At 35.6% G+C, this 27,037-nt stretch overlaps 2 protein-coding genes across 4 annotated transcripts; one reads left to right on the forward strand and one right to left on the reverse strand.

The window, feature by feature from the left end:
- Positions 1 to 350: 350 nt before the first annotated feature.
- On the reverse strand, positions 351 to 3,110 carry LOC141606881 (DNA-directed RNA polymerases II, IV and V subunit 9A). Its single transcript, XM_074426233.1, has 4 exons — positions 2,956 to 3,110; positions 2,612 to 2,687; positions 1,084 to 1,242; positions 351 to 660 (listed from the first exon to the last, which is right to left on the reverse strand). The coding sequence occupies exons 1-4, from the start codon at positions 2,982 to 2,984 to the stop codon at positions 580 to 582; spliced, it is 345 nt and encodes a 114-aa protein (XP_074282334.1). The 5' UTR covers positions 2,985 to 3,110; the 3' UTR covers positions 351 to 579.
- A 1,347-nt stretch (positions 3,111 to 4,457) lies between these two features.
- On the forward strand, positions 4,458 to 27,004 carry LOC141606882 (dihydrolipoyl dehydrogenase 1, chloroplastic). Of its 3 annotated transcripts, none has more exons than XM_074426234.1 (15): positions 4,458 to 4,928; positions 6,278 to 6,424; positions 6,599 to 6,733; positions 6,995 to 7,100; positions 7,469 to 7,593; positions 7,864 to 7,989; positions 8,071 to 8,151; positions 8,564 to 8,626; positions 8,715 to 8,789; positions 8,899 to 8,977; positions 9,121 to 9,221; positions 9,667 to 9,780; positions 10,135 to 10,248; positions 10,387 to 10,458; positions 10,958 to 11,423. In XM_074426234.1, exons 1-15 carry the CDS (start codon positions 4,620 to 4,622, stop codon positions 11,003 to 11,005), a joined length of 1,695 nt encoding a protein of 564 aa, XP_074282335.1. In that variant the 5' UTR covers positions 4,458 to 4,619; the 3' UTR covers positions 11,006 to 11,423. The 3 variants fall into 3 exon arrangements, 2 of the variants coding, with proteins under 2 accessions (XP_074282335.1, XP_074282336.1); XR_012526861.1 differs by having other exon boundaries at positions 4,516 to 4,928; positions 10,387 to 10,892; positions 10,936 to 11,423; XM_074426235.1 differs by lacking the exon at positions 10,958 to 11,423 and adding an exon at positions 26,829 to 27,004 and having other exon boundaries at positions 4,516 to 4,928.
- The last annotated feature ends 33 nt before the right edge of the window (positions 27,005 to 27,037 follow it).

The raw sequence follows: 27,037 nt of genomic DNA on the forward strand, positions 1-27,037 counted from the left end.
CGAATATGACCATCGCGAGATAATACAAAATACATTAATCTACCGAAAAAGCTTTAGAAGTTGGATGAAAATACACTTTCTATTTACCTAAATACCTTCATAAAAGTAACTGGTAACCACCCTTACATGGGTAGTTAACTAGTTAAGTAAAAAAAAGTCATTTTTACAATAACGCTTTGTAAAACGGTTTTATACAAGTATTTTTGGTGATTGAGAACTTAAATTAACTTGTAAATTGTAATCCATTATAAATTATAAAGATTGAGAAGCCGATTAATTGTTAAGCTGAAATTGCGAATGTTGAAATTAAGAAAAAACTAAGTAAGAAATAAGTGATTGGACAGGCAAGATCAAGAGAGCGCAATTCATTAACTCCGAAGGTTGGATTGTGACGACAAACATTAGTTTTTGGTGTTCAAGCGAAAACCAGGTCAATCTACAACTACTAAGAAGTTAGAGTACAAAAGAGCAACATAATGCCATAATGCAGTGTCATGTTGTTTTCACGAAATATAAGCACAAGCTTTGCCGCAACAGGTTTTCACTAGTACATCACATTAGTAGCAAAGTAAGGCATGCTCAATCTCTCCAGCGGTGGCCACAGTTTGGATTACAGCACACGAAGAACAATGTCATACCTTCCTCTCCTCTTGATGTTGCCTGAGTAAACAAACATCCATATTTATATTTAGTTAAAAATTTAGAGTAATAATTAAAACATCTACTCCGTATAATACAATGGTAAAGTTGACGGGATTGAGAGTGGAATAACTCTACGAGGTCTGAGATGATACATCAAACAGACATTTAGCAAATACATATAAATGACCTTTGTTACTCTGACTATGTATATTATCTTGTGTACCTGTGCTTGACACTTTCCAAAGTTAATTTTAAGCCAAAAATATTAAGAGTTTCCCGTGTCAAATCATTTGACCAAAATGTGAGTAACATATTATACGACTAAGAAACTTAGTTCTCTGTCTGGCTAAGATGGCATGTCTACATTTTCAGTATATAAACAAGGTAACAATTCACTGGCGAAATGCACGATGCTTCTGTGAAACATAAACTTATAGTTACCTGGAAAAAGACAGCCTCTCCATGATTACACTGAGTGCAGCGAACAGATTTGGTACGGGGCAGAGTTGGATCAGCAGCAACATCCTGCAAGACCTGGGTACGCTCTCCTACAGAGTGATGTACCTCATTTCTGTACACACAATTGTTATCAGCAACTTCCTGCAGGAGGTTGAAAGTTTACTGGTTATGGTAAAACGACCAGAGAAATGACAAAACAAACACATACGGAGTAGAACCTAGAAACAGACAACAGTAGGGATCAACAAATCTGTCATCCTTCAACAACTAATTTCAATAGTTGAGAATGTTAAGATCAGTTGCCAATTTTACCTATTTATGTGTGATAGGACGATTTAAACCAATAAAGAAAGGAAAGTAAAACAACACATTTATTTTCTCAACTTAACAGAAGGATTCACGTTTCAAGACTCGGCCCTCCGTCTAGGTCATTTCTTTACCATTTCCATTTTTGGGTGTCTCAATCAATTGTTTACCTTCCTATTTTGGGGATGTTTTTTTATGAACAATTTGATCATCTCCACTGAATTTGGTCCACTTGTCATTAAATAATTGGTCATCTCCTCTTTCCTTGGACTTTGTGCCAAAACCAAAGGTAAAAAAAGACCGGGACGGAGAAAGTATTTTCTCTAGAGCGAGGGAACATCTTACAACTAAAACCAGTGATAATTTCTTGCATCCCAACAGATCAAATGTGATGGATAGGAGTGGAACAAACAAATATGTTTGTGTTGTCCAAATTTTTGAGGAAAGTAGAAACCAATACAGTAAATCAACAGACACCACCTAATTACCATGAACACTAATTACAAACTTGAGCAGTTACAACAAGAAGAGTAACAAATTTCTCGACAACATTGCAAGTTGAATTTCAAGTTTTAAATTTTCTTAAGAAAGATTACCAGTCACCCCTGTCAAACGCCATGAATAAAAGCAACACTAAGCTGCTAACCGAAGTAGCAGCAGAAAATTAAAATAGTGCAATTCTACCAAACTACCTTACTCAAACTCTTCATACTACGCTGTGAACCCGTGTCTGCACTCAACAATCAGACACGGATGTGACGCTTGAAATATTTATTTTAAGCCAAAAGATAATAAGATCTTGTATAAAATGAAGGAGTCCAACACTCAGGCACCTATCCTTCGAAGTTCGGATACTTCTAAGTGCCCTATCCAACAATCAAGCACTAAGCTAATCCCACCACCCCCAAAGTAGAACATGTGGTATCTCATTTAGACAAGCCAATTTGTGACGCATTCAATTGGTATAAACTGCCTACTAAACAATTCCACACTTTCAACAATCAACAACCGTCTTTACAAGCTCTAAATTACTTCGCTCCGTCTCAGTCAATTGTTTTAACCTATTTATTCTCCGCGAAGGGTATTTCAATCAAAGACGAGACGTAGGGAGAGTACATTCAACATGCAAACAAACAATGTGAATCACAAAAATACAAACTTGCATACATAAATCAAAACCCTAACAAAAGCGAGTAAAACAAACCTGATGGTCGCAATTTCTGCAAGCATAAAGCAGAATCTTGCTATCTTTGTCCTCCTTTGGGTACAATATGTTGTTGCTATCCACCCAAATTTCACAAATTAAACAAAATTAATTAAAACCCATTAACATTTACACAGAAAGCAATCAACTTTGGGTAAAGAAAAGCATATAACGCTGATTCCAATTACACAAATTCTTACTTGTGACGGTCACAAGTTTGACACGACTCACCCCCGATTTAAATAATGTTAAAAAGGAAAGGGGTTGTGAGACATCACAAGACTTGTGACCGTCACAAACAAAACTTGTTCCAATTATCTATATAAAAAAAAGGCAGAAAGTACCATTCACGGCAAAACTTCATGGTACTCATCTTGAATCAACTGAAAGAATCGAACTTTTGGCAAGAATTATGTATATGCTGCTACCTGCACTCTAAACTATGCTCCCTTCTCTCTCTAGAAACCGTGTCTAATAATACTGCAGGAGTGAAGAGTGTAAAGAATTGATCTTTTGACAAGAATTATGTATTGCTTGAGTAAGTCAAGTATTCAATGGGCTAAGCTCCAAAAGTCCAAAGTGAGATTACTTGGGCTTTCTAAACTTTGAGAGGTCTCTCTTTTTGGAGTTTTTGATTCGTATCATCCGGTGACGTCATCTTTGTTTTCTTTAGGGGACGACATACTTACTAGTGATTGCACTAATAAGTAACATTATACATTCTCTTTTAGAAAACTTTAAACAAATGTAATTAAATGAATTAAATAAAAAGATTATTAAATATTCCCGTATTAAATCATTCTCATTTAGTGGTAATAATAATTGTTTTAATAAAATCGTTTTCCCTTTTTTTTTTTATGTAGATCGGTCTTATATAAGAATAACCTCCACTACAGCTAGTTATGTCACCTTCAAATGTGGAGCAGTAGTACATAATTTCAAAAGTTTTAAGTGACCACTACAAAGAGACCGTCTACACTTAAAGAGTAAAAATGTGCGTTTTAATCGAAATTTCACTTTACGCGTTCACTAAAAAGTGCATAAAAGTAGTTATCTCACCAAAATTTCACTTTGACATGCATTATGAATAAACAGTCTACCTATAAAATTCAACCTCCTTTATTAAGCATTTTCAATTAATCACGCTCATCAAAAATTAATTAAATTGATAATCCAATAATAAATGACCATAAAACTTATTTCATTATTCACAAATTATTGTGTAAGACAAAATTATACTCCATCTTAAACCTTAAAACGAATCAAATAAATATCAAATGGCAGGACCAATTATTGCAAGATACAAAATTTTCCGTGTCTATACTCTACTAAGGCTCTGTTTGGCAAAAAACTAAATTTAAAAAAGGTAATTTGAAAACCTCGAAAAGGTAAATTAAAACTGAAAAGTTAATCAAACCTGAAAAGGTAATCGATAAGGTAGAATAAAATTAGGAGGTGATAAGGTAATCGATTATATAAAAATGTGTTTGGCAAACTAACTATTTAAAAGGTCACGATTTTGGTAAAATGACGGAAAAAGATATGAAAATTATTTAATATTATATAATAAAGGGTACAAAATGGAAAATAAGTCATTTCGTCACTGATTTCTCAAATCTTCTCGAGAGTGATTTCATTTCAGTCGACCTTATTTGACCAAATAAATTTCTTTTCCAAACATTTGCAAAAAAATCGGTGAAATTGAAATTTTGGTCAAATAAGCTACTTTGATCAAATAAAATTTCACCGAAGTGTAAATCTTGAACGGAAATGTAAGTATTATCACTATGGGTTAGTATTTGGATCTCTTTTAGTCTTAAGCAAATCCAAGTCGAATTTTTTCATTATTTCATACTCGAGCACCTCAAACTCTCAAAGTAGTTAAATCTACCAAGTACCAACCAACACCTCACTTTAGTCAGTCACATTCATCTTCGTTAACTCCGTCCTTTCTTCCTTAATTCCCCCCATCTCACCACCTCACCATCTCACCACAACTCCACCAACAATGCAGTCCACACTTTCTCTCTCCACCGCAATCACCACCCCTAACTCCTACACCGCCGCCTCAGCATCAACCGCCTTCCCGTCGCTCAAACTACCGCTACTAAACCTTCGTTTTTGTGGACTTCGTAAACAAGCGTTGAATTTCACCGCGAGTTCTCAACGAGTCAGCCTCCCGAGTTGCCGCCGTACTAGCTCTATCTCCGCCGCACTCTCAACTAATGGCACCGCTCCGAAATCGTTCGATTATGACCTCGTTATTATTGGCGCCGGTGTTGGCGGCCATGGTGCCGCTCTTCATGCCGTCGAGAAGGTATTTCGCTTTGCTTATTATTCTATCGTAAATCAAAATTATTGTTTATTAGTTTGTGATTTTGATTTGCGGTTAGCTTGATCATGCAATGTTAGCAAAATGTTGATTTCTGTTGCTGATATAATTGAGTTAATTATTGATCATGAATGATATCGTCAAGTTAGCGTCGTTTTACTGTTAGTTTGTGATGTTGATTTTTCTGTTAGCTTGATCATGCAATATTAGCAAATGTTGATTTTTTGTTGCTGATATAATTGAGATTATTGATTATGAACGATATCGTCAAGTTAACGTTGTTTTACTGTCAGATTGTGATGTCGATTTCCGGTTAGCTTGATCGTGCAATATTGACAAATGTTGATCGTTTTTGTTGTTGATATCATCGAGTTAATTACTGTATGAACGATATTGTCAAGTTAACGCGATTTACTGTTAGCCTATGATGTCGCTTTTCGGTTAGCTTGATCATGTAAAATGTTGATTGTAAATTTGTTAGCTAAAACTTAGCATATAGGAAAATGTTGAATATTATATTTTCTAGTACTATCATTTAGGATGAACTCTGAAGCAAATGTTGATACTTGTACATTTTAATTAGCTAGATCGCTAGCATTTTGCATCGAATTTTAGCAAATTTTGAATATTTTTACTAATATCACATCACTGAAGATGGACTATGAAGCAAATGTTGATACTTGTTCATTTTAATAGGCTGCATCGCTAGCATTTCACATTGATCAAACTGATACGAGAAAATTTAATTTCAGTTCTCAAAAGAATATAATATCGCGCAGAGGTATGGAATGTATATATATACTTGTACACTTTGTGTGTCAGCTTGATCAATGAGAAATGCTAGCGCTTTAGTTAATTACTCCGTAGAATGTTAGTTCTTTCTTTAGAAGTGATAGTAGAAATAATTTTCGTTTTTGCTCGATGATTTGTTGGTGAGTAGTGATCAGTAGAAAGTTTTGAGCTTTATAGTTACAATGAGATCACTGAATGTACGAAAAGGGGTAGTGTAAGGATATATAGTGAAAAAACGCTTTTAGGTATGAAAAAAAAGGGGTAGAGTAATATTGCTGACGGTAAAATTCTTATGAAATAATGTAAAATTGAGGTTGACACTTTTAGATATGAAAATGCTATGGACCGCAATATCACTAGGTTATAGATCTTCAGCTGGCTGATTTCTTATCTTAGTTAATGGTTGTAATCATTGTTTGAAGTTAAATGTTTGTTTAGCTATCTGTATCTCCAGCGCCAATTTTCTGCTATTGATAGTTGAAAACTAGAGTACATTGTATTGATCGAAAGAGGTTGGGAGAGTAATGGATATAAACTTGCAGGGCCTTAAAACTGCTATCATTGAAGGAGATGTGATGGGAGGGACTTGTGTGAATAGAGGATGTGTTCCATCGAAAGCACTTTTGGCTGTAAGTGGAAGGATGCGTGAGCTTCAAAATGAGCATCACTTGAAATCCTTTGGACTACAGGTAATGCAATGTTTAATCTCGTCAAATTGTACTCCAATCGCACAATGAAAGGATATTCTGTAGTCTGTACTTCCATGTTGCAATATATGGAGTATTATCTATGCCTTTTTAGCTCTTTGGACTCTGATTCGCAAGATTTTAAAGTTTTATCTTTTCTGTGGGGGGTGCAAACAGGTTGCAGCTGCTAGTTACGATAGACAGAGTGTTGCTGACCATGCAAACAACCTTGCTTCGAAAATACGTGGGAATCTCACTAATTCATTGAAGGCACTGGGTGTGGATATACTGACAGGTTTTGGTTCAGTCATGGTGCGTAACAATCTTGTCATATGAGGTTCATTCATCTTTTACGTGCGATGAGAAACCTAGATGTTAATAGATAAACTTAAGCTGTCAGTGAAAGGCTGAAAGCTATTTACTTCGTCTGTCCCATATGATTGTGTACTTTTTTTTTTTTGAAAATCTCGCTCACGTATTCTGAAATCGTATACAATCTAATGGGGCAGAGGAGTTAGTATGTAACTGGTCAATCTCTCATTGTTGATAATAGTTTTTCTGTTGATTTACCAGGGCCCACACAAGGTGAAATATGGAAAAGACAGTGTTGTTACTGCTAAAGATATAATTATTGCAACTGGTTCAGTTCCTTTTGTCCCTAAAGGGATCGAAGTTGATGGTAATTACTTATGACTTTGTACCATCTCTATGCACTTGTTGTTCTGACTGGTTTGTTGTCCCTAAAGGGATCGAAGTATATAATATCTGCTCTAAACTGAGTTGATAGGGTAGTTATAGGCAATCATTTACCTCTGTTTAAAATGGACTATATGAGTAAGATATAGGCAATCATGATAACTTACAACAAGACATAGCAATGTTGTAAGGTTTTGAGGTGAGATGTCAATTTAGAAATCTGAAAGCCCGCCCAATCGTTTGAAATTCCATCATTTCTTACTGTAGGATGTTTGTTCCCAAAACCTTGGCTGAAAAACTTGAGCAGGAAATATCATTCTAATCATTTTTCTATTTTGTATTGACATGTAGGGAAGACAGTAATTACCAGTGATCATGCACTTAAATTGGAGTCTGTACCTGATTGGATTGCCATTGTGGGGAGTGGTTATATTGGGCTCGAGTTCAGTGATGTCTATACTGCCCTTGGAAGTGAGGTGCCTATTTCATTTTTTATTGTATTCTGCGTTTCAGTTTCTTACTACCTATTGTTCTCTTATCTTTATATCCCAATGATTTTGAAACCGAAAATATTTACCCTACTATGCTGGTATTGTTCCAAGAGTCCTAATATTTAGAGGACATCTTGAGAATACCTGCATGGCTACATTTTTTTGTACAAGAGAAGCTTTGAGGGTTATTTTTGTGACCATTTCTTATACCAGTGTCAATTAACATGTAAAGTTTGTGTACAAACTATGCCACAGGTCACATTTATAGAAGCTTTGGATCAACTTATGCCTGGATTTGACCCAGAGATAGCAAAATTGGCGCAGAGAGTTCTGATAAATCCTAGAAAAATTGACTATCACACAGGTGTTTTTGCAACAAAGGTATATTCTTCTCTTCTTTCTATAATACCCTTAATGCTTAAATCTTCAAGAAGTAAGCTTATGTACTTCTGTCATTCACAGATCACTCCAGCAAAGGATGGGAAACCAGTCACTATAGAACTTACTGATGCTAAGACTAAGGAAGTAAAGGACACTTTGGAGGTAACTTGTTTGATAACATGTTTTTCCACTTGTGCACTCTTTGCATGATTTGCAAGGGGATTACCATGCCTGATGAGCTTTTATCGTCTAATGCCCAGGGCTGAACTGAATTGGCTCCTAAGCTTAGGGTTATTTTGTTTTTTCTAGCCAATTGATTACATGAAGTCCATTCAACAAAATATCATTAAAATGACTCTGTGTCTCAAAGTCTAAGGTCTATAGCGGGATTATGAGAAAGGGGTGTAATGTATCTAGACCTACCTTTGTGGTTTTAACAGAAAGATGCTGTTTATGGATGACCCACAAGGATTTTTTTTCTTGTCTAGAATTGCATTGATCGGCTGCCAAGTTACACAATCAATTGGCTGATGAAACTATTTTGGTTGATTGGCATGTTGTCTGTTGCTAACAGGTAGATGCTGCACTGATTGCAACTGGAAGAGCTCCGTACACCCAAGGTCTAGGTTTGGAAAATGTATGCTAATTATCCTATATACTATGAAATACATGCTATTACATTTTTTAAAACTTCACTTTGTGATTGAGTCAAAAATTTCTTGCAGATAAACGTAGCTACTCAACGAGGTTTTATTCCTGTTGATGAGCGCATGCGAGTCATAGATTCAAATGGCAAACTGGTAAGTCCTTATAGCACATCCTCTTTTGTCTGGATTGTAAGGTTTGTCACGATTCAAATGTGATTTTCATCGTTGATTGAGCAAAACTTTTGGTTACCTTCTTGATTAGGTACCTAACTTATATTGCATTGGTGATGCAAATGGTAAGATGATGTTGGCCCACGCAGCTAGTGCTCAGGGAATTTCAGGTAATTATGGTGGATTAACCATTGTTCTATATAAATTGATTTTCTAATCTTCTCTTCTGTTTCGGCATTTATATTTTCCATCTAACACAGTAGGGAAGGATAGGATGTATTTGAATGTAGTTGTCTGCTTGTTCATGTTACAGTTGTAGAACAAGTCACCGGAAGGGACCATGTTCTAAATCATCTAAGTGTTCCTGCTGCTTGTTTCACCCATCCAGAGATCAGCATGGTTGGATTAACAGAGGTGAGATATATCATTCCCAAATACTCACAATGGAAATGTAACGCATGCTGCAACATAAACACTAGCATATACAAACAGCATTCACGTGTGGTTGCTTTTCATGCTATGCTTATAAGCTACTTTAACCTGTAGTTCAGACGGTAAAACTTAGGTAGGTGGAGTTGTTTCAGTATAATATAGTTGTGGATCACCATTGATATAGCAACGCCGCCTTTAAGAAGTAACATTACTTGAATTTGTTAAAACATTTCATGGGGTATCGATCATTTTACATGTAATGTTCTGGAACTGTAATGGCTGTTGTTTCATTTTGTCCACAAATCTTCCGAGTTAATTTGGAGTAATAAACTACTAACAGTGCCTTCTCAACAGAAGTTTTTATTTAATGAAGTATGAGCATGTGTCAAAGTATGACACTCAAAATCTCCTTGTCTAAATGTCGCAGCCCCAAGCAAGGGAGAAAGCTGAAAAAGAGGGATTTGCAATAAGTGTAGCAAAGTCGAGTTTCAAGGCCAACACAAAAGCACTGGCAGAAAATGAGGGAGAGGGGCTTGCTAAGGTTTGACACCTGTACTTCCTTTTTGTATTAATTTTTCCTGACTCCTACAAAGGTTGTTGTTTTACTGGTTCTCATGATGCATAAAATAGCCTGCCAAATCACAGTGGCTTACATCAGCCATGCAGGAGCATATATATTCTGTTTATGCATCCAAACACAAAAGGCCACTATTTCCGAATTTTGCTGCATTGCTTGTGGTCTTTCTTTTAATTGTCACCTTGATCGTCATGTGTTGGCATTTATCTTATTGGAACGAGTCTCTATGTTGTTTACTGGACTTGTATTTCATGCATATACTCTTATATCATCACCCTTGCTCAAATTGTCTTTTTTTTTAAAAAAAATATTCCACAGATGATATATAGACCTGACAATGGTGAGATTCTTGGAGTTCATATATTTGGACTGCATGCAGCTGATCTTATTCATGAAGCATCCAATGCAGTTGCTATGGGCACCCGTATACAGGTACCTGTCCCCAAACCCTCCAGAAACTACACGTGTCTGCCTGTCTGGTGTGATTAGTTAAGCACGCATGGTCGTAATAGTTCCTTGTCTTTGAATTGGGCAAGAATGTAATAGTTGAGCTTTTCAAATGATTTTCAGGATCTGCAGCTAGCAGTTCATGCGCATCCAACATTATCTGAAGTGGTAGATGAACTGTACAAAGCAGCTAAGGTAGTTTATAATTCTTGACAGCATGAGATTCGATCATATATGTTAAGTGAAAAACTTCCGTTTTGAACTAGTTCATGTTAGCGTGCCTCATTCATATAGCATTGAGTCATAGACTCATAGGTGTCGAAAGCCTACGAGTGCCAATACTGATAGACATGTTTTCTCTCATGAAAATGAAAAAGTCCCCAAAGCTCTTGGTCAGTCCTTGTGCTCATTGATTATTGACCAACATTTCTAACGTGTACCATGACTATATGAGCAAACATTAATAACATAAATGTGAAAATATTTACAAAATATTCTCATGAGATATTCAAGTATAAACTCATTTTTACCATAATTAGCGAGAATATCTTTTGAAATGTGGATCGTATCACATTTGGGTTATTAATGCGTGTCCTCAAGGTTGAGAAACGTTTACATAATATCGTGTTGCTGAGAGATCATTTGATACAACAATTTGTGTAATTGCACTAGCTTCTCCGAATTTTTGGATCAGGTTCATGCTCATGTTTCTAGTCCCGTTAGCAAGCCTGTTGCCGTCTGAGCTAATTTAGATGAAAAGTTTTGAAGACATTTGCTTGTATTAGGGAGCTCAAAGGAATCATGAAATATGCGCGCAGAGCAAGGAAGAACACTTCAACGACAGTCCGGCAGAGAACATAGCCTTCAAAAACACCTCTCTAGCTGGAGTACTACCCTATTTAATGTTTGTCTTCAAACTTTATGAGCCTCTAAGGAATTTTTTCTATACGCTTCAGAATTTAGCAAATAATATTATTCTGAAAAAAAGCAATATTTAAGAACATGTGAGGTTGCGAGGTTGGGATGCTTGTGATCCAAAAACCTCAAAGATTTGTTTCTTCAAGACTTGTGATAGAAATTTAGTTTTTATTTAGATAAACGATTCGAGAAAGATTAGTACTTTTATTTCTTTTTATATACCATTATGTCAAAATTCTTCAGCATCTTGTATAGGAAGACGAGAAATCATCTGAATACATTTTCATTGAAGCCATCGTATGGCTGTCAATAACTGGAACCATCAAAACCTTGCAATTTAATAGGCCAAAGAACCATCAAAACTTTGCCATTTAATAGGCCAAAAGCTCAACAGAACTACAATTTACTGCTTGTCGGTAGGAGACTTGGATCCAAGCTACATACGATAAGATGATCCTTTTTTACTAAATAACTAGTTTTGGTATCCGTGAAAATCACGGGTGTGTTTGGCCTAGTGTTAGGCAGGACACTGGATATGGTGTTTGGGTTGGTGATAGTTCCGCAAGAGTAATATAGGTTTATGGTAGGTTGGAATGAGGTGGTCGAGTTAGTGGTAGAGATGCGGAAAAGAAGGGAAATGACGTGGAGCAATATGTCTATTACTTTTTATTTGCTTTTTACTTTTTACTTTGCTTTTTTAAGATTTCTCTAGGGAGAATATCAAGTACTCCCTCCGATCCAGACCAAAGGTTACATTGACTTTTTCACACTTGTCGAGTCACATTTTGCAACGTAAATATCTTTAGTTACACATTATTAAAAATTATAAAAATTTGATATTCTTATAGCATTCATGACGATGAATCAAACAAGATCTCACATGAATATATTTTGTCTTATAGATTAAGAATAATATCGAAGATTCCCTACGACCATGAATAGTGCTAAAAAGTCAATGTTACCTTTGGTCTGGATCGGAGGGAGTACTTGTTTTCTATTTTTTTTTCCTTTCTTCACACTTCATTTTTATTTGATATTATGTATTTAACTCCATATCATTGATTAATAGTCAGTGCATTTAACTCCACACTATCCATTATTTTATTTGTTTAAGAGGTTTCAAAGAGTGCACTTGACTACACATCACTCAAAACAAATTATAGACATCCTGTAGACTGTATATGAATGATTTTATAATAAACTATTTAAACATTGATTAAAGGCAATGTTATCCTTTCTTCCATAAATCTTGATAGGTGTTCATAGTTTTTTCAAAAGAGCATTTTCGTAAACGTAAATCTACTTTACTTAAATAAATTTAGTCCATTAAGACATACTTTAATTTGATTGAATATCTATGTGATGAGCAATAGAACAAATGTTATCTGAACGAAACGTTTAAAGCAAATATAAATACTTAATGATAGCTTAAGAATGTGTCGATGATTTTCACCTCATCCTTAATATTTAAATTTATAATATATACATTTGATAACACGTTTGCGATGAAACACTCAATAGAATCAACAGTCTATACCAAAAGCACCAAGTAAATTTCAAATGGCGATGAATGACCAGAGCTTCAATGTATATCAAAAGCCGCGTCTTTCTGCACCATAATACCATCAATAGTCAAAACCTTACATTTATTAGAACAACAAATATGAAAATTACTTTGAGATGTTAGAGTAATTGACTACAATTTCTAAAAACTATTTAGATGACAAATTAAAATAACAAAATGGACAACGAATTCATACCTAGCTAGAACTCTAAGTGAGAGATAATTTTACAGGGTTACTCCCACATGTGTGCGCCAGTGTGCCTATGAACATTAAGATTAAAAAGTTAATAGTTGAGTCAATAATAAATTACAAAAACAAATTAAAAAACTTTATATTTCAATGAGATAGAAATGAAAGAATGCTATGAGTTTTTTTTATATAAAAAAATGCTATAAGTATTAACCAAGAATACGAGCGTTTTGGAAGATTAAAAGTTGGTTGCTCAAAGGTCAAGTAGAAGAGGAAGGGAAAGGGTGAGCAATAAACGGAGGTCCATTGATTCCATAAGTTATGTGGAGTAATGGATTATCATTTATTCTCGAGCATTAAAAGTGTAATTGATCAATTGTCAATTATTTTTTAGATAATAAATGGATTTACAAACACAAGATTTCTCTATGAAATGCATGAAACGCTCTCTTAAAGCTACTAGGGAGTGCCACATAGATATGCACTCAACCTACCTTTTTATATTATTTTAACATGTAATTCTTCCAAATAGCAAAGACAAGTTAGCGAAAATAAAACAAGAATTTCATTTCTATGATCATCAAATATGTCGGGCATACAGAGCCTATTTACCATTCCGTTTTAGAAAGATAATTCTATAACACAGCAAGTCAGTATAAGAATTCAATCCCTTGAATATTACTTTACAAAGTCGTCAGAATATATACAACAAAGTCTACCTAAATTAGCTTAGTCAATTCCCATAATCTTTGTCTGAGATCATGGTGAATAATTAGTGATTGACCTATTAATTAGGAACAACCTCCTAAATAACAAACTTGCTAAATATACAAATATTACAAATAATATTGTATATTCTAATACACCCCCTTAGTCGGAGCTGGAGGAGGCCGAATACTGAGACTAGATCGAAAGTCGTCGAATAAGATTTTCGATAGGCCTTTGGTAAAGACGTCCGCGAATTGATAGCGTGAAGGGACATGACGGACCAGTACTTGACCAAGAGCAACTTTTTCCCGTACAAAGTGTATGTCGAGCTCTATATGTTTCGTGCGTTGATGATTGACGGGATTTTCAGATAAGTAAATAGCGGAGACGTTGTCACTGTAGACAAGTGTAGCTTTTCGAATAGGGTAGTGAAGTTCAAGGAGCAAGTTTCGAACCCAACATGATTCAGCGACGGCGTTTGCGACACCCCTGTACTCGGCCTCTGCGCTTGAACGAGATACAGTAGGTTGTCGTTTGAATGACCATGAAATAAGGTTATCAACGAGGTACATGCAATAGCCTGAGGTAGATCGACGGGAGTCCGGGCACCCTCCCCAATCCGCGTCGCTGTACACCGTAAGGTTAGTGGGTGATGACTGAAATAAATGCAACCCATAATGAGAGGTACCCTTTAAGTACCGAATGATGCGTTCAAGCGTCAGCATGGAACGGGCCTTGCAAAACGATGGTAAGGGATCACTTTGTTGGATTATAGTAGCAACCCCGTCGTATCCATCAGATAGGTGAGTGACGAGTTGAAGGACCAGGCGGGTTTCAGAGACGGGTGCTCCAACATTAGCCAATTGATCGGCTATCATCTTCAAGGCTTGACAATACGACGACACGTTCGGGTAATTGTCCATGTGGATATTGGAAAATTGTTGTTCCAACATGACAGCGCGAGAGTTCTTGTTGTCATTGAATATGTCCTTGAGACGGTCCCAAGCCTTTTGTGCCGAAGCACCGGGCTCGAGAATAGTATGGAGAAGATCAAGAGAAATGGTACTATAGATCCATTGCTTGACAATGACATCTAGGCGATCCCATTGAGCATCTTTGTTAAGGACGGCATCTTTGGGAGGCGCAATATGATCCAGAACATCGAAGGCCCGAGCAGTGTTGAGGAAAAGCTCTGCCCACGACGCATAGTGCACGTTTTCATTCTCAAGGATGATTGGAACAAAGTTTTTGATGTTAGAAACAGAGTAAGCAGGGTGAAAGGAGGAAGTTTTTGGCGTGTCGTTTGTCATATTTAGGAAATGAAAAAGGAGATTGAGGAGACTTTGAGGAAGCAGGCGGAAGAGAAGAGAAGAGGATCGAAAAAATAGCTAATACCATATAAGAATTCAATCCCTTGAATATTACTTTACAAAGTCGTCAGAATATATACAACAAAGTCTACCTAAATTAGCTTAGTCAATTCCCATAATCTTTGTCTGAGATCATGGTGAATAATTAGTGATTGACCTATTAATTAGGAACAAAATCTCCTAAATAACAAACTTGCTAAATATACAAATATTACAAATAATATTGTATATTCTAATAGTCAGTAAATGATCTGACATTGATTTTTTTAAAAATCAAAACGATATGATGTAAGGTAGTGTCCAACCCAAAAATGACAGACAACTTGTTAATTAACACGCTACGCTTAGACGACTAAGTTACGCAAGTCTAAGGCTAATGTCTCATCCAGCTATTTTTGGGGTAATAGAATGTTTTGCTGGACAAAAAAAGATGATAGCTTCGTATCCTGTTACATTGTCAGTCTCTGTCCCAAATTCTTTAAGAAGTACCATCATTGGATTCGACTTATGGAGCTTCTCAGTTTCTTTTATTGCTTCATCAATGCATTCTTCAGCAGTCTTGGCCACAGCCCCATCAAATGATTGTTCTTCTTTAACTTCATCAAATATTTTTTCTTCCTCACCTGTGGTGGTCCCTTGAAAAGGAGGATCCTTCTTCTTGTCCACCAGAGTCAGCCACAGCCCATCAAATTCACGGTCATGGATATATTGTCATGTAGGTGGTGTTATACAAGTCCGAATTTGCGATCGCACTAAACCCTAAGAAAAAAAAAGGCTCGTAAGAAAAAAAAAAACATAACAATTTATTGTTATATATATTACCACAATTTACTAAACTTTGCCACAGTTTATTAGTATTTTGTCACGAATATTGCTACTTTTGTTAGTATTTTGCAACGATTATTGTTATTATCTACCTTGTATAAAAACTAGGTTTTTTTTAACCCTTTTCATTGGCCCCCTTCATTTTAACGAAAAAAAAGACTTTTCTATTTCTAAAATAGTGCTCCTTAACATTTATATTTCTAACTTCATATTTCTACAATTACACAAATCATTCATTAAACGTTAAAAATTTACAAATAATACACTATCATTTTTTTATGGTACATAATACACTATCATTTTTATACTTTGTACATCAACTAGGATGATACCCCGTCATTTCTACTATTTTAATCTAACCATGATTACAAGACTCATTTGAATAACATACTTTTGCGTGGCTAACAGTCTTAATCTGACATCATTAAACAAATACGAAGCAAAGGCAAAATATATTGCTAAGTAAACAGGTTTGAGCATACTCTTTAGCAATAGGAGGGGGACCCAGGCCCAAACAGAATGGTTAGAAAAATACAGAACATAACCAAATCCAAGGGAGTAAAACTCCAAAAAGTTTAAACGATCAGGAGACAAAATACATACTCATAAAAGAAGCAATCAATCCACCCTCGAATTAACATATGATGGCAAAAGATGAATAATAAGGAGCAAGGAGGACTCATTGTTTGATTACTTAATTTGATTAAAGTCCTAGAAAAGAGACTTAATTTGATTACTTACTTTTCATCTTTCTCCTTGTTTTCCTTTTCTGATTTTCTCTCCTCCTATCCAGAAAATCGAGGAAACCACGAACCTTGAAGCCGATGTAGATTATCTTGGAAAGAAAAATGATAGCGCTTGAAACACCGGTAGGGTCGACCACCAAACTCCTCAGCAAGTCCACCAAAATCATTCGTCTCATCTTCTTGGAATTCTGAGAAGGTAGTCCATGCCTACCCCCTTAACCATCGTCACCAACCCTTCCACGACCTCTTTCACAGCAACTTTGATGTTGGGGGTTTCCTTCGCCGAATCTTTAAGAGCCTCTTTCGCGGAGTCTTTCATGAACACTTTTAAACCCTCCATGACAAAAGGTTTTAGGACATCTTTCTCCATCATTCCCTCATCACAAAGGTCCATGAAAGCGTCAGTTATGGCATCAACTTAAGCATCCAGCTAGGCTTCAAACTTGGCTTCAACTTCGGCATCCACCTGGGAATCAATCTCAGCATCTGAATCATCTTTCAGGGATTCAACCTTCAGAGGTTCTTCACGAACATGAACCTCAACCTCAGGTTTCGGTTTCAGAGGTTCTTCACGAACCTCAACAACCTCAGCAGGTGCTTCACGAACAGCTTTTACAGCAATTTTCACACGACCCCCTTTCACACGGTCAGGTTCACGCTCACCAGCTATTGCAAAAGCTTGTACACAAATGCCATGAGAAAACACAAGTACTACCCTCCGTGATTCAGATTCAGCCATCCCGTAGAACTCTGTAAGCTTGGTCAGCGAAAGCACTTGATATTAGGATTGTGCTTTTTCCAACCGCCCTTCTTCTTGCCACGATATTCACCTACAAAAGCTCCTCCATCACTTGAAGGGCCACCACCTCCTTGCTTCATCAACTTTTCGGACTCGAGTAAAACTAGAACGGTCTCATCTAAGGCCAATGTTATCTTCCCCACAAGTAAACACTAGTAGAAAAAGTCCTATTGACATCGCCACAAAAACATCGATTTTAGTTGAAACGATGTAAATGTTCATAAATAACATCGGTTTTTACAAAAAATCGATGTAAAATATGTACATGTATTTTTCGTTACATCGGTTATTTTTAAAAAACGATGAACAACAATATTTGTACCATCGATTTTAAATAAACGAGGTAAAAGGGGTATCATAAACCTCAGTTTTAAATAACCGATGTAAAAGCATTATTATTAACTACCTACCTCTCCTCTTCATACAACCCTTCATTTTCTCAAATAACCTGTTGCTCTCATCATCATCTCGCCATCACCCTCTCCCTAACACCCTCACCCTCAACGACCACAGTGTCACAGTCGACCACCGCCGCCATCACCATCCTGCACCACCACAGACGCGCACACCATTGATACCACCGTATATCTCGTGCCTTACATACGGTGTGACGCCCATTCACTTCTGCAAATCGCTCGCCTTTCTACGATTAGTGTTTCGATTTAATGAGCTTCTACATTTTTGGTAATCATTTCTTCTTCTCTTTCTCCTTTTCTGGAAAATATGTCTTTCCCTTTTTCTAAATTAGGGTTTCCATTTCAATTTCATTTGCATTTTAATTCCTGTTATTTCTGCAATTCCCCTCATTTTATTGCTACTGCTATGATTCTCGAATGTTTCCGGATTATGTTAAAGAACATTGTCAATTAGGGTTTACTAATCTCCAATTTCCCATTAATCTATTCCACCAAATGATATATCTTGTGCGCCAATCTTCGATTATAGATATTTGCAGGCTATTTGCCGCTATGCTCAAACTCAAACGACTATATCCTCACTCTACTGTTATTTCTTTCTATTGCAACTCGAGTTATCCGGTACCTGACCAGATTCTCATTCCATGGCTATCCTCACCAATTGTTACTTCCACGCCGGCTTTGTTTATTTTGGATATTCTCTTTGCAAAGTCCCTTAAGCTTGGGTATCCCTTGAGTCTAATTTAGTTTTTCTTCATCTTATTTTTGATATTTCATACTCCCTCCATTCAACTCCACACTACCACTATTCTATTTTGGTCCATTCAATACCACACTACCACTTTCTATAATTAGCAAAATAATACCTTATTTTGTCCTAATTGAAACACCATATTTACACTAAATGCCACTCATGGCCCACAATAATTCCCATCAAAACTCATATTCACCATTAATAAAGAACTTTTGTATAAACATTTGTCCTTTTAATACTATTTTAATTTCTTCTTAAAACTTGTGCATAAAGGATAATGGTAGTGTGGAGTTGAATGGAGGGAGTAATTGTTTGTTAGTATTATAGAGGTATTCCCTATCTCCTTTGTCAGGTATGTCAACAGTTATAAACTTTCAAGGCTTTTAGTTTTTAATTGATAATTGAATTAAATGTGTTGGTCATTTTATGGGCTATCTTTTATGTATGCTTTGTTTTTTATTTATATTGTAGTAAATTGACTGATATGCAATGATGTGGTTTAATTTCGGTGTACTGCTAATGTCACTGATTGCTTTATTACTATTTGCCTCAGCATTCCAATTAGCTCTATTTTAATTGTAATTTATATAGAATAAAGTTGAGATTTTGAGAATTGGGTTTGAGTTAAAATTGGAAATTGATTAAGGGTTAAAGGAGCCTGTGAAATGTCTAATCCCTTCGCCGCAATTTTTGAGTGATTTATACAGCCATTGTTCTTATTTAATGCTCTGAAATCTGAAAGCAAACAATATTTATTCATACAGAATGAAGTTGAGATTTTGAAAGCTGGACCTTTTGTTTTGATCGGGATTTGCTTAAAGACGAACTCTTAAAGCTCAGCTTATGTGTTGAATTTATTACATTCTTTTGGAGTGAAACAGTTGTTTTTCCTATGGTTTTACATTTTAATCATCCTTTGGCTTTACAAGAAATGTTTTTTACTTCGCAATAAGTTTTTGGTTCTTACTTTACTAGATATCTAGCCTTAAGCCCGTTAATTCATGGGGATTTTTTTAAAGAATGGTGTTTGAAAAACTATACGAAGTAATTGTTAAATTTAATGTTACATGGTATTCTATGTGGATTATATATATTAATGCTCATGCTACAAATTGCCTACTTCTGCAGGTTAAATGGATTTGGCATGGATGTCGGGCTAGCTGCCAAAGAGCCAACTCCAGAAATTGGTCAGATAAGAGATCTTTTAGTCTCAAAATGAGGTGTGAAATTGCCTCAGATCGAGGTGACATGCACATTTCTCTCATGAAAGTTGAAACCTGTACTGATTTTTTTGTCGTCTAACATTTCTTTATTTTCAGGTTAGGTAATTAGTTGCTACTTCAATGGGTATTAGTCGTCTGACATTTCTTTATGTCCTTATTCTTAAAAATTAAAGGGAAAGGTTGTCTACCGGAGTACCAGTATCCTCAAATTGATGTCTTTTTGCAAAAAGGACAGAATTTCAATGACACAATGCATCAGATTCAGCATCACTGTCATTCCAAGGGCTCGTGCATCATCCAGATCCAATCCTATTTCTTTGGTACCCTTTCCTCCCCTTTCATAGACAGATTTATATCTCATAATATAAAAGGCAAATACAGTTTTGTGAACCGTTTTGTTTGATTTGATCACATGTCAAAGCGAGAGTACAAAGAGTTATTGGAGTTAAATAGAAATAGAAATGTTCGACTCATTATCTTTATAGTCTATAAAGTATTTGGCTTAGATGATCATGAAATAGTATGTTACGCTTTGAACTCTTGAATGGTTCTGTCAGAGATTCCACTTTACTGTAAAATTCTTTCTTGATTTCTTTTACTCATCCGACTGGATCATTTGTTTACCTTTCATTAAAATACTCGTTATAAAGAATAAAAAGGTAAATAAATGATTGGTAGGAGCAATATTTTGTTACCATGATAGCTACATTTTTAAGCCTTTAATTTATCTGAGATTTGCTTAATTAAATGTTATACTGTGATTTACAATGAACTTGCTAAAGATTTGGTTGATAAGGGCATTATTGTTTTCTCTGATGTTAAGCATGTAATCCTTTAAAGTATGTAACATTTATTGTTTTTGTTATCAATATGCTTTAATTTCCGCAATTATGGGTACTCGGCACGGTTTCAGATGATAATTCATGTTAGTCTACTCTAAATTATTTTGGGACTAAGGCTCTGATGTTGTTGTTGTATGCTTTAATTGCTCAAACATGTGCATTATGATTAGTGATTTGTGCTATGCAAATGATAGGTCACTAATTGAACTTTGAAGTATTCAAGTTGTTTCATTTGATTCATATTTTTATCACTCATCACGCTACTGTCACCAGAATGACCAAAGAAGTATGATATGGAATTTGTTTGTAGTTGTGAAATTAAGCTTTTTTCTGGATCTATTTTGTTGAAGTTAAAAACTTGGATAAGATGGTTTTATCCTAACATGTTACTTATTTCCTACCATATTTTAGTGTACTGCGTATATTTCTTGTGTTTTTCGAAAGTGTGTAGGTTAATAGTTGAATATATTGTAATCCAAACTTTGTACTCTTATAAATGTTCATCTACTTTTACTCTGTACTAGGTATTTATTTTATGAAATATAAAACTTGATGTGATATTCTTCACTGATCTTAATTACGTAATTTTGTATCATCTAGCTCCTTTTAATTTACTTGAAAATGTTAGGGAGTATAGGACATATGAAATAATTGGTCACGATGTTGCTTGTCTTTGTCTGCTTTATGTTGCTCTTGTCTTTGATCTTTCTTTGTTCTTTGTCAGTCTTTGCTAATGTTATTCTTCTTTATCTTTATGCTCTCTTGATATAGGCGCCGCTTCTTTGTCTTCTTTGTTTTATTCTTTCTTTGCTTGGTGCTTTCTTCTTTGTCGTGCTAGTGTTGCTGTTCGTTTGATGCTGATGCTGTCCTGGTGCTGCCTATTGATGCTGTTTTCTTGGGTGGTTTCATGGTTATGCATTCTGGATAGGCCTTTTGCATACCTCAATCGTTTCACATAGGCAGGCCTGGCTGGTGAGCATCTCCTCAGTTGTACAATCACTCTATTTCTGTTCGTCCTTGTTAGTTGTCCTTTAATGCATTGCTTATCTAGAAATCATGATTCATGTCTCACAAAATTAAAGTTTCTATTAAGCTTCCGGTCTACTTGATTATATCCTTGGGATGTTACGAGCTACTGATGGCTGACATAGGTTTGATGCAATTTCGAACATGTCTTACGAATAATTTAGTGCTCCCTCTGTCTCAATCATCTGTTTACCTTTTATATCCTTTGTATGGGGTATTTAATCAAATGTAAACAAATGATTGCAATGGAGGGAGTAATTTACTCGGTGTCGTAGTGATATTAGGAGCTGCCAAATGATGAATAATACAGAGTACTCTTTTGCGCAAGGGATTTTTGCTCATTAATTTATAAAGCTATGAAAAGACATTGTATTTGTATCAGCTTCTGATGGTAGCAAGCAATTTTGTTTTGGCCTCTGTCTCCATCATTTGCTTATCTTTGATTAAAAACAAATGTGTGGGACAGAAGGAGTAGAAAAGAATTAAATTGGGAATGTGAGAATGGTATTGATTCTGAATACAACTTCTATTTGATTTACGCTTGTCTAATAATAAAGCTTATTTATGTGTGTTTAACTAACTTAAGGTCAATAGATGTTTGCTCTTTCGGAAAGATGAAGGTTCCTTTTTCCATTGTACGAGCGAGATAAAGATGAATGCGAGCTAATTATATCTCCTTTGGTCAGGACTTTGAGAGGTACAAGTCTTCTAAATAAAAATGATTGAGGCATGTAGATGTTTTCCTTAGAAATTAAATTACGCCGAGTATAGCTACCTTTGGTATGAACTATGCCTGGAGCTGCTTTTGCTACCAATTTCTTGTTTGTATTGATTGGTAAGGAGCCTTTATAGTCATATGATGGCAATGTTTGTCCAATACGTAGATTTGGTGCCGATTTGGTGCGCAAACTGGCTGATCTTGTTTAATATATATGAGTGAGGTGTTCAGTAGCAAACTGAACCAATTACGCCTAGTTAACTCGCCGATAGACTGAGATTATTGATGCTGCTCATGTATGTTGATGCATATATATGCTCATCCTGCTGCTGATATGCAAGCATCATAAATTATATGTTCTTTAGATCTCCATGATGAATATATGAACTTTTGCTTGCATACTCTTAGTGCCCTTGCCGGTTATTATGTTTTGCTTGCATACTCTTAGTGCCCTTGTCGGCTGCCTACTTACTCTTAATTTTGTATAAATGCAGTGCCCTCAACAGCCGCAAAGTTATGAGTGCAGTTATTATGTTATGAAGTGGATGTATGATATTACCGTACGTTATGCATCATCAGAGGACGACCTAGTAAAGGTATCTTGATCTATTGTCTCGAACTGTTTGAATTTTTATGTATACATATTGTTCGTATTTTCTAAGTGTGTACCTCTTCCTAATCCTTGTTCTTGTATGTAGTGTGTTTTAGGTTCGCAAATGACAATTGAACAAATGAATGAGATTCGAGAGCTTTGGTCGCTTTATTGTGGAAAGAACGTCTAGAGTATGTATGGTTTAGATTTCTAGAAATTGTAATTGAAAATACACATTTTGCGTCGTAGAAGCGTGTAGTGTACGTTTTAAACTACTTTGAATGGATGGAATTGTATACGCTATGCTATTTTTTTTTTTGGTATAATAAATATATAGTTGTGTTTGAATGGTTGGAAGGAATGGGATGCATGGTTATTATTTGTATATTGATTCATTTTGCAGGCCTCTAATAGTGTAAAAATTCACAAATAGGTTATAAGTAAATCGTCATTTGCGAACCTGAAACATACTATTGTAATTGAGACCAAAACCGATGTAATTGAGACCAAAACCGATGTAGAATCGTGTAGTATAGGATTGTCATTTACATTACATCAGTTTCAGACCAAAACCGATGTAATTGAGACACTAGTAACATCGCTTTTCACCTATAACCGATGTTAATAATATACTATTTACATCGGTTTTAGACCAAACCGATATAATTGAAACACAATTAACATCGGTTTTCACCTATAACCGATGTTAATTGGATACTATTTACATCGGTTCTAAAAACGATGTTAAGGTAAAAATACTAAATACGTCGCCCCCAGAAACATCGCCACAAAAGCGATGTAAATGGGGTAAAATAACCGATGTCAATGAGACTTTTTCTACTAGTGAAACTAGTAATAACCGTGTTATACTTTTTGGGAAGAGACGCCAACAACATTATTGCCTTATCTTCTTTTTAGAATGTCTCATCCAAACTCGTCAATTGGGTGATCAAACCATTGAACTTATTTAGATGGTCCCTCAAATCTCCGTCATCTACCATCTCGAGCTCGAATAGATCCTTCTTCAAGAATTGTTTGTTAGCCAATGACTTTGCATTGTAAATGCTACATAACTTGGTCCACAACTTCTTAGGATTTGTCTCCTCTAACACACTATACTTGATTTCGGGTGCAAGGGCTAATCGGGTTGTACTAACCGCGCGCAATTTCATGTCCTCCCAGTTGAGAACTTGAACATCATCGGGCCTTTTATCTTCCAGCGTCGCAGACAACCCGTGTTGTATGAGAACATCCTTTATCATGCTTTGCCATAACGAGAAATTGTTTTTGCCATTAAACAACTCCATCTCAAACTTTGTACGAAAACTTTTCTCCATCGAGTCGTAGCTCTGATAACACTTGTTGGGGTTTTTGGTACAAATAACATATAATGCAAAGACACACTATATTTTGTTATGGACTTAACCACAACCCAACCTTGTATTATTATTCAAACACTAACAATGATACAATTTCAATCATCCAACACTTAGCTATTAGCTAAGATTTCTAACTATGCTTAACTCGGGATATTAAGCATACACTCACTTACTAATCCAACATGAGTTATGACCCTTATTTATATAAGTTCCTTAGTCCTAACTTATCTAGTAACATAAAGATCCATTACATCCTTCAAAGCTAACTCCTAATATTTACTACTAATAACATCTAACATACAAAGTGTAAATACTAGTAACATAAAACATTACTTTGACATAAAGACTCTAATGTTGTTACTAACATATCAATAATGTTGGGGTTACATTCCCAACAATTACTTCTCAACGGTTTGGATTAAATTTGAGCTCGATCGGATGGTTGTAGATTTATTTAGGAATGAAAAGGTAAATAAATAGGGTTAGAATATACCCTTGTGAGAGAAAATTGAGAGAAAAGAAATGGAGATGATCCATTTCTCACTAAATGAATAACCTGCACCATACCTTCACCACTTCATTTAGGACCTAACACCCAACTAGCTAGAATTATTCATCAATGCCTTCCTCTTTACCAACTAAATGAATAACCGGCACCATTGCACTAGAAGTCTTACCTAGAGTAATTTATTTTGTGTAAAAGTAATGGGGAGTAAATACTATAGTAGGGGGCGATTATGGAGGGGGTGCAGGGGGTTCATCTGCACCCCCAAAACCCATAAATATTTGCTATGTTGTTTAATAAAGAATTAGTGTAAATCAGTTAGTCCAGTGGTTAGATACATGATTAGTGTTCAAGAGGTTTTGTGTTCGACTACTACTACAAGCAATTTGGACTTTTTCTTTCTTTTTTCATACATATTATAAAAAATCAATTGGTCTCCCTTGTGACGGGTTACCATTTGTGGCGGATATTTTGTGAGTTAAAATGGTAACAAAATGGGTTAGTGGAGAAAGGGGACCACATGAATAGTGTTGCAGAGAGAGAAAAAGTGGGTACTTTGTGAGGTAAAATGGTATCCGTCACTCAAGAGTGACGGATATGTGCCGTCACAAACAAGAATTTGTGATAAAAAATAGCCCAATGAAAATATACTCTCTTTATTTTTTGCCTTATTGACCCATTTTCTTTCTTTTTTCATACATAATAAGTTATTATAAAAATTAGCCCAATGAAAATATAATCTCTTTATTTTTTGCCTTATTGACCCATTAAATTGACTATGTCTTTAAGTTTCATTTTAGAAGTAAAAAGATCAAATCTAGGTTATTTACATATTTTGTTTTTCAAGTTCTTTTTGTTAAAACTATTTATTAAAATATACTACCTGATTTATAAGAATTGTCTCCATTTGTTAAAATAGTACTCAAAAATCTTAAAGATTGGGGACATTCCAAAGAATTGGAGGTAGTAAATAGTATATACTTTTTTGTTACGTTTTATTATTGTCGCTTATATTGTTTTAAGGCTAGAATTTTGTTCGTGTTTATTAAACTCAAATTCTGCTGACGGAGTTCTTAATTAATCCCCCATTATTCTGCTGACGGAGTTCTTAATTAATCCCCCATTAACCTTATACCATCATATGCGTAATTGTCCAAGTTCCGCACCCCCTATATTGAATTCCTAGAGCCGCCCATGTAGTAGGGTACAACTAAAAGGGTGAAGGAAGGACCAATGTTAAAACATTGCATCAGGCTGTTGGTAAAGTAAAGTAGCAACAATGGATAGAATCAAAACTACTTATCGAAACAGAAGGTGAAGGCAGTGTCGTGGTATGGTAGCCACTGACCTGAAAACTATATCGGCACGACCGCGTGTGTTTGAATCCAAACCTACAAGCCCAACACTCACAACAAAAGCCCCTTGGTCCACTCTATTGAACACTATGATAACTTGTAGCATTATAAACATGAGAAAGGTGGGTAAACTCATCGATGTGGAACAAGAGGCAAAAACTAAAATTGTTGAATTTGGCTTTAAGAAGCCATCACAGCCAACAATCCCCCACTGATGCCGAAGAGAAGCTAAAGAAAAATTCCTGGGTAAAGAAGGGTGGATACTTAAACGTTCAATGTCTTTCGACTTGGATTGACGTATTAGTGAAATGAGGCAACAACTTACTTTCAACAAAGTGAATATCTTTCGATTTGAATTCCTTGCTGGACTTAAGGTTGAGAAACGTTACATAATATCATGAGATATTCAAGTATAAACTCATTTTTACCATAATTAGCGAGAATATCTTTTGAAATGTGGATCGTATCACATTTGGGTTATTAATGTGTGCCCTTAAGGTTGAGAAACGTTACATAATATCGTGTTGCTGAGAAAAAATTACATTATCAGCCATTTTCATCAGCCATCTGTTAATGAGATCATTTGATACAACAATTTGTGTAATTACACTAGCTTCTCCGAATTTTTGGATCAGGTTCATGCTCATGTTTCTAGTCCCGTTAGCAAGCCTGTTGCTGTCTGAGCTAATTTAGATTCCAAGTTTTGAAGACATTTGCTTGTATTAGGGAGCTCAAAGGAATCATGAAATATGCGCGCAGAGCAAAGAAGAACACTTCAACGACAGTGCGGCAGAGAACATAGCCTTCAAAAACACCTCTCTAGCTGGAGTACTTACCCTATTTA

Source organism: Silene latifolia, chromosome 10 (genome assembly GCF_048544455.1).
Source record: "Silene latifolia isolate original U9 population chromosome 10, ASM4854445v1, whole genome shotgun sequence".
Lineage (NCBI taxonomy): Eukaryota > Viridiplantae > Streptophyta > Magnoliopsida > Caryophyllales > Caryophyllaceae > Silene > Silene latifolia.

What these genes read in the sequence shown, in the direction of transcription:
- LOC141606881 (XM_074426233.1), bottom strand. Translation starts at nt 2,984, where the DNA reads ATGAGTACCATGAAGTTTTGCCGTGAATG. An exon ending in ATGAAGTTTTGCCGTGAATG is followed by an intron (nt 2,688 to 2,955) that starts GTACTTTCTGCC and finishes TTGGGTGGATAG; the next exon opens with CAACAACATATTGTACCCAA. An exon ending in GCAGAAATTGCGACCATCAG is followed by an intron (nt 1,243 to 2,611) that starts GTTTGTTTTACT and finishes AACCTCCTGCAG; the next exon opens with GAAGTTGCTGATAACAATTG.
- LOC141606882 (XM_074426234.1), top strand. Translation starts at nt 4,620, where the DNA reads ATGCAGTCCACACTTTCTCTCTCCACCGCAATCACCACCCCTAACTCC. An exon ending in TAAAGGGATCGAAGTTGATG is followed by an intron (nt 7,101 to 7,468) that starts GTAATTACTTAT and finishes ATTGACATGTAG; the next exon opens with GGAAGACAGTAATTACCAGT. An exon ending in AAGTAAAGGACACTTTGGAG is followed by an intron (nt 8,152 to 8,563) that starts GTAACTTGTTTG and finishes TGTTGCTAACAG; the next exon opens with GTAGATGCTGCACTGATTGC.